Consider the following 7,789-nt stretch of genomic DNA (forward strand, 5'->3'; position numbering starts at 1 on the left):
AATCGCGTCGCAACGATGAAATAATTACGTCGCGCCAACTTTGAAGAAGCGCACAAAGGGAAATTCTCTACCTTTCATCGGGAAAAGTGTGTTCTTCATTTATTAAACGGCGGCGGGCAAGAAGGTAAAAATAAATTCCACGTTTACGGGCTCGCATTTAAAAACTGGGACACTTGGGAGGGACGAAATATCTGTCTGTCGTCTAAAGAGATCGCTATTTGCGATATATATATATATACACATATACTCGTTCTTCTCACTTCGTAAAATCTCGAGATTACGATCCTACTATTCTTTTTTTCCTTAATCGATGTACATGCTCTTGAGAACTCTGTTTCTGGATCTCGTTCTATCGCCTACGCGGTAGGAAGAATTTTCGTACGTCAACCTCTTGCACGTATACATACGCACGCGCATACACGCACACGCGCACACACACACATACACACACACAGAGTCGGATAAAGGGTATATTAAAGTATTATTTATGTAACAGGCTCCCAACCTGTTAAAGCAATCATTACTGGTTTTTACGTAATGCGACGCCGGCTGTTTTGTAATTACCGTTATATACGCGAGAAACTCTCGATTCGTCCTCGCGAAAATCGTTTCCTCCCCCATTTCTATACGAATCTCGTCTATTTATATACGGTAACGCGGGCCGAATACGCGCGTTCCACCTTCTCGTTACGCAAACGAGGTCCGATAATAACAGGGAACAGGTTGATGTAAGTCGGGCGATTCGTTGGATAGAAAATAGATGATCAGAAGATGATGGTTGTTTCAACGATACGATTACGTGATACGAGTTAGTGCCTCGTTTCGAATAATCGAGCTTTTCATCGGGAGAGCGATTGAGATTTTTAGAAATTAATTCCTCTCCTCGACGCGACTCTCTGATATCCTATAGAAATTGAAGAAGGAGAAAAAAAAAAAGGAAAAGAAAAAAAAGAGAAGGGGGAAAAGAAAATATAATTCAATGGTTTTTTTTTTTCTTCTTCTTCTCACGAATAATTCTTAAAACTCTTCTAAGCTCCTGTCTCTCTCTCTCTCTCTCTCTCTCTCTCTCTCTCTCTTTCTCTCTCATTCTCGGTCGCTCGATTGCCTCTCGACGAGTAAATCAGGCGGAACGTTTCCCGGCTAAGGTGCAATCGCAGCTGATTCGCGTCGTGCCTAATAGGGGCAAACACGTTTTCATTTCCACCAGCCGTCCTCGGCTCGCGGATTAGCGGAATACGGAACGGGATTGGATATTCATCGAATAACGATAATGGACAACGATAATTGTGCAAATGGTCCGCGTGGCCGATCGTGTATCGATTCATGATGATATTCACGCGCCAACTACAACCGTGCCACTCCACCATTTTCTTCCCTTTGAAATTTACGAAACGGGTGAATAATCGGGGAGGGGAAAATTGTTCTTCCTCTCACTTTAACCGACCTCATTTTCTACTTGTCCATAAAAGAGAGATTTTTAATCCCCTAACTGATCACATCGCGCATCTACGTATCTGTGCAACGAAAGTCAAAAATATATAATTATAATAATATCGATAATAATATTTAAAAAATAATGCGCACATCATAGAATGCATCTTCAACGAAGAACCATGAAGTTCGAACAATATATAATTATACGTAAACGTGACAGTGCACCTTCAATCGACGAATCAATAATCAATCTCGCTTGAAAGAAGAATTATAAGAATAGAGGATAAATATCGGATCGGACGAAAGTGGAGGAAGAATTCGAGCAAACGAAAAACTCGGACGCGTATTTTAATCCCGCCAAGTTTACGAGATACCTGGCGGCCATAATTCAAAGGGAGCAGTCCCGTGTCCTTGCGGCACGGTTGTTCGCGCCATTATAGTTGGTACAATAACACGCGTGAATGGGCAAGTGGAAAGTGTTATCGATGGGAACCGGCATGGGCATTGTTTTATGGTTTGCTTCTAAATGGTCCATCCATCACGCTTTATCTTGATGGAGTATTCCGTCCCGCCTATTCATCCTTCAAAACGCTCCCAGTTACCGCCACGGTCGCGGCTAGTCCCGCTAATTATTAGCCCCTTTCTCGTTCATTGTGCCGACGCGGTGAATGGTCGTACACGAAGAATGCGCTTTTCGTCCACTCGAGACGCTCGATTTCCCTTCTCCACTCGTCGAACTCCTCGACGCGTACTTTCCTGCGTCTCTCCAAGCCTCGACGCTCCAATTACTCGGCTGGAAAGTAGCGGAAAGCGCGGCTGTATCGCGCTTCCATCGATCGCGTTCCCATCCTCGTCGTCCCGGATTATCGACGTCGTCGAGACGAGACGTTTCGATAATCGTTGCGAGGCGAGGCGCAACCACTTCCTTCGGCTATCGAAGGATATTTTTCGTCTCTCGTTCCGCGATCGGATCTCAGCTCGATTTAATTTAACGTTAAACTCTGGGAAGCTGGGAAGGATTTGCATAAGATTTGCTGCTCGCCCGAGGCGAGACGAAGTCCGAAGGAGAGACCTCGTTAAAGGGGATTTCACAATAATTTCTCCTCTCTCTCTCTTTCTCGAGGATCGCGAAAACTGGAGCCGAATATCGTACGGATCGTATATCACGGACGCGACGAGGGTACGCGGCTTCGCTTGTCCCCTCCGGCTGTCGTGTATTTTTAACGCCGTTCTTCTCCTCGTCGCGAGCTCGACAAATACTGCGAGCTCGAAAAGGTGTCGCTTCAAAGCTCGAAGACAATGTAAATCTGTTCCGTCCACTGTCCATTCGCCTCGAGTTTTTTAAGAACTCGAATTGAATCGAAACTCGCGTCATCCGCTTACACGTTTCAATTAGCATCGACTTCCTATAGATAATTTCCTATTAATATCCTCGCTACAAGCGGTGACCTGGATCGATCAGGACTCTTTCCCTCTCCACACCCTTCTCGCTTTCTCTCTCTCTCTCTCTCTTTCTCTCTCGCTCGAATTACCTCTCTTTTTTTTCGCGCTGCTACGGATTATTTTAATTACCCTCTCGATCGAACGGAAAGAAAGTTCGAGAAAATTTCTGAGATTCCAACGACTCGGTTACTCGTTAAATGATTAGTCGAAAGTGAAGGGAAATGGAACACGTACGTAACGAATCCATTCCATTTGATTTCAGGTAATATGGGTGTGCATCCTTTGCCGCAAGAAGCAAGAGTTGCTGTCGAAGACCGGGCAATGGATAACGAAGACGGGCCTGGCTGCCGGGGACAACGCGATGGTGCGACGAATGCAGGACATGCAGGTGGGTGGTCCTCCGGGACTCGTGGACCAAACTCAGGATAAAAGACCGAAACTCGAGAGAGCGCACAGCGCGGCCGAAAAGGAGAATTTGCCATTGTTACTAAGCAGCGGAAGTTTGCTCAGAAGGCAGTACTCTCAGCAAGAGCAAGTACGATTTACTTCCATTCACTTACTTGTTTGACCACGGGGATTAAAATTGCTCTCCACGGTCGTTAAATAGCGCTCGTGCACGCACTGTTGCTCTGGATATACAACAACAACAACAACAACAATATTTTAAAAAATATATATGTGTGTATATATGCAACAACAATTACAACAACAATCGCTAAAAACACATAGCTAAGCAAATTCGGTCGAAGCAAGGCAATGCAATTGATTTTATATATACATCTCACCATCTCTCACTGCGCTCATTCTCACCAATCATTGCTGTTGCGTCCCTTGACGATTTTTATCGATAATTTTATCTCACGATTTTTAGATAAAATCCGTTTATATATATGTGATCGTCCAGAGACGCAGCGGCGTAACCGCATATTGACCAACCACATGCTGATATGAACGAAACAAGAACGCAACAATGTAACGCACTGTTGTTTGCATCCACCCAACCACTGCAACCCGACACGCGCGGCGAATATTATCGAAAAAAACCGGGGCGAAAAATGGCGGGGCGGGAATTTCGAAAAAAATGGCAGCTTTCTGGTGGCGATTACAGGGCCCAGGGCGTCGACTGCCGACGAGCGATAGCGGAGTGGACATGTCCGTTTCGCCTCACTCGAGAAGCCTTCCGACGCCCCACGTAGCTCCATCCCATCAGGCCCAACAACCGCCCAGGCATCCGGACGCTTACGCGGAGGATGACCCGAATCTGTACAGAGGGGAGATCGACGGTCTCATGAAACAGCAGAACTACCAGCAGAGGCAACGGCCGATCTACCCGGTGAGTGGGACCTACCTGGCTCTCTCTCCATTGGTTCAGCCCCAAATGGGAACGAGCGTGGTGACGTTAACACTCGGCTCGAGAGAGGGAGAGAGAGAGAGAGAGAGAGAGAGAAAGAGCGACTTGGAAAATTAAACATTCAACAAGTTATGCGGCCATGTATATCCCACGGAGCGTGTAGGAGCGGATGCTAACGATATTCTTACGTAGGCGGTGCTCGAGAGGATGCTCTCGACTAGCTAACACACGGGCTGGATCCAGTGGAGCCAAGTCGTCGAACAAGAAGCGGATAAAAGTTTCCAATGTCTGCTTTATCCTGGCCTTTACTACTACTTTTTCTCGCGCCACGTTTCTACGCGCATCGATCGAGAAAACGCTGAAAAACGTGTTCGATAAAAATCGTGTTCTCTTTCACTTTCACGCCTGTTCTCTCCTCATTTCCATCTCATTTCACGTTTCAACCTTGCTTCTGCGCTGTTCTCTACGAATCTTGTCTCGGTCTCTGAGAAATATCTTTGATATCTTCTATTCTGAATCCTTCTTTCTTCTTCTTCTTCTTCTGCCTCTTCTTCTTCTTCTTCTTCTTCTTCTTCTTCTTCTTCTTCGTTTCTGAGCTTTTTTTTCCCTCCCCGATTTATAGGATCAGAACACGGATCTCGCGATGACATATCAGCCTATGGTAGAAGCGGGCCCACCACGAAGCGCGATACATCCCCCTCAGCAACATTCGGTGCATCAGACGCAAAGCGCGCACCCCCCGCAACCGGTGGTCGGGCAGGGTGGTGGTCTTCAGCCTCAGAGAAGCTTCAGCAGCAGCGAGGAGGAGCGAAGCACACCCGAGTGTGCAAGCGACGAGCCTGACGAATCCGAGAAGGGTGAGTCTATGCTCGATACTTGCCAATTCTTTCTTCTTTACCACCAACGGACGAGTTCGAGAACGAGACCGCGGATTTCGATCTCGCATCTCTTCGGATCTCTGAACTCGCGGAACCGAGTAGATATGTGTCTAGTTAACGATTTCTCTTTCGATATAGACATGATGTTTTTATTCGAGTAAATATTTCTGAACGATTTCAGAGTTCGAGTTTGATTTTTATTTTCATTTTGACAGAGAGTATTTGATTCGCGATTCGCGATTTAGGGGAATGCTTTGGACAATGAATGAGCACGACGGCGCGCGGAGGAGGTGACATTTTCTTAATTTCAATTTTCGATTGAAAAAAAATCAAACATCGTCTTTTTTTTCTTTCTTTCTCTCTCTATATATATGTATATAAGTTAACAGTCGGATTAAACTTTAAACTTTTGTTTCATAGTACGATAAAAGTTCGAATATCTAGTAGCACTTTGCTCGAACACTGTCAAAGTTAATCGAGGACCGATATTGGCCGGTCATTCTTTCGAGACGTCACATCCCCGCCGTGCCAGTCGTATAATTCAGCAGCGACGCGGTTAAACGTCAAATCCACCATCGAATTACCGTCAGAGGCTGGTGTAGAGGATCGGCTACGACGGAGAGAGACATTAGAGAGGGTGAGCTGATCGGGAGGGTCAGCTTCGCCCTTGAAACTCGGTGCACGGAGGAGAGCGCAGGCTTTCCGTGTCACTGGATAATTGGTTTACGGAGAATGTGTGCACCTGTATCGCGATATTTACAGGCGAGCCGTTCAAGGAAAGTGTAATCGACCGATACGATGCTCTAAAAGATCTACGTGCGTACGTGTTTACAAAGCGATTAAACGCTCCGCATCCGGCAAAGAGAGCTCGCCAAAATCGATTTCACGATTTTCCCAATTTTCCTCCGGATAGGGGAAAAAAGAAAGAAAAATCTCTCGAAAATCGGTAAAAAACGAGGAGGGAAGAGGAAGAGATCGGTCCGTTTTCGAAATGAGAAACGGGAGACGGGGGAGGAAAAAAAATATCAGAGCGAACGAAATATTTGAAATGGAAAAGTAGGTCTACTCGGTGGCAGGTGAATCGGCACGAAGTGGAGTGGCAGATGAAAAGCGATACCGCATTATCGCGTGGTGGGCGCGCGAGGGGAGGGAGCGTAACCGGGTTCCTCCTTGGTTAATGAGTAAATTTAGGTTACCGATGCCGGAGATCCAGCAGCTCGATTCGTTCCAGTGCACGCGCGTTCTACCGTGTGTTCACCGAGAGAACGCTCAAACGTCGCTTTTACGCGACTCATTCGAGAGCTGGTTTCCTGGAAGAGCGGACGTGCCGTCAGTCGAGAGAAAGGGAATACGCGTGCATGGGTTCCACGGTTGATTAGGGATCGGTGAACTGTGAACCGATTGATCGAGGCGAGCATCATCGCGAGAGAGAAAAGCATCATCTCGCCAACACTGGAAACACTGGAAACACGCATCGTCTTTCTTCGTATTCTTCTCTTCCATTGTTCCTCTTCTCTTTCATTGTTTCACTGCATCGATTTTATTTTTCCCGATGCAAGTGAATTTTTCGTTCTTTTTCTTTTTTCCTCTTCGAAACGACGAATTCGAAGAGAGATCGATACGTCGCACGATTTCGATCGGAAATTTCCGCTTTTTTTGGAGAAATTTTCTCGGAGATCTCTCATGGAAATGCTCTCAAGGGTTAAGCTCGTTTTTTTCCCAACCGTATCGAGCGAAGGGAATCCTTGAATCCGGTGAATTTTCTTCCAATTTTTCCAATCCCCGAGTATCGAGTTGACCAGAGATACGCGCGGACTCCCGATCGGCATCCCAGCTATCCTCCTAGCCGTTAAATCCTCGATCGGATCTCCACGATCGTGTATATCGTATATCCGCTATCCTGCGGGAATTCTCGAATTCTGCCTCCTCGGTCTCGTCGTTGCATCGATTCTTGCCTACCTTGCCTACCATCCCGCCTAGGTTTCTCCTCTCTTCCTCTTTGTTATACCTTTTTTTTTTTTTCTTTCCTACCCTCGCCTCTCCTCTTCGTTATTACCCTACATAATTCCACTCCACTTACACAGCTTTTACGCTTTATTTTTCTTTTATCTTTACGTACTTTATGATCCTTCCCCCTCCCTCTCCCTTCTTATTTTGTAATTTGTTTTTCCCTATCTCTCTACACATTCTTCACAATTCTTTTAATTTTAATTTGATCTTTTCTCCCTCCCCTACAATTTACCCGACTCGCCCCTCCTCCTCGTTTCTCCCTGCCCCTTTTTTCTCCCGCGTCTCTCCTCCACCTTCCCTACCATTACGCCTCACCGCCACCCTCCACCACTCTCCCCTCTCGCCTATTCGCTACGCCCACACGGTCCGCGTGACGTCACGCGGCCAACACGTGGGCGAATTCAAACATCTATCCCTTTTGCTATTTCTGGAGTCTCTAGTCTTCGCAACAAGGAGGAGCGGAAAGTATCGATGGTCGAAATCTCATCCTCCCCTTTCCCCTTTGGGTTGAGCGCCATTCACTCGTCCATTTTCGTTCCTTTCGGGAGGAAGGGAGGGAAGGGGAGAGGGGCATCTTTTTTCCACATTTTGCACGCTTCACAGACCGCGCGAACGCGCCCGCTCGTACGTCGCGCGCGCACCCTCCTCGAACTCGATCCTCCACGGCGGCCAG

At 46.8% G+C, this 7,789-nt stretch overlaps 1 protein-coding gene across 1 annotated transcript in view; it reads left to right on the forward strand.

Annotated features, from left to right (window-relative positions):
- Positions 1-7,789, forward strand: part of LOC102671532 (regulating synaptic membrane exocytosis protein 2) — a 63,103-nt gene that overhangs the window by 13,100 nt on the left and 42,214 nt on the right. The window contains 3 exon segments of the mRNA XM_031509578.1: positions 3,140-3,412; positions 3,986-4,210; positions 4,851-5,085. Of these exon segments, the coding sequence (XP_031365438.1) occupies positions 3,140-3,412; positions 3,986-4,210; positions 4,851-5,085 (733 nt within the window).

Source organism: Apis dorsata, unplaced genomic scaffold (assembly GCF_000469605.1).
Source record: "Apis dorsata unplaced genomic scaffold, Apis dorsata 1.3 scaffold_163, whole genome shotgun sequence".
Taxonomy (NCBI): Eukaryota; Metazoa; Arthropoda; class Insecta; order Hymenoptera; family Apidae; genus Apis; species Apis dorsata.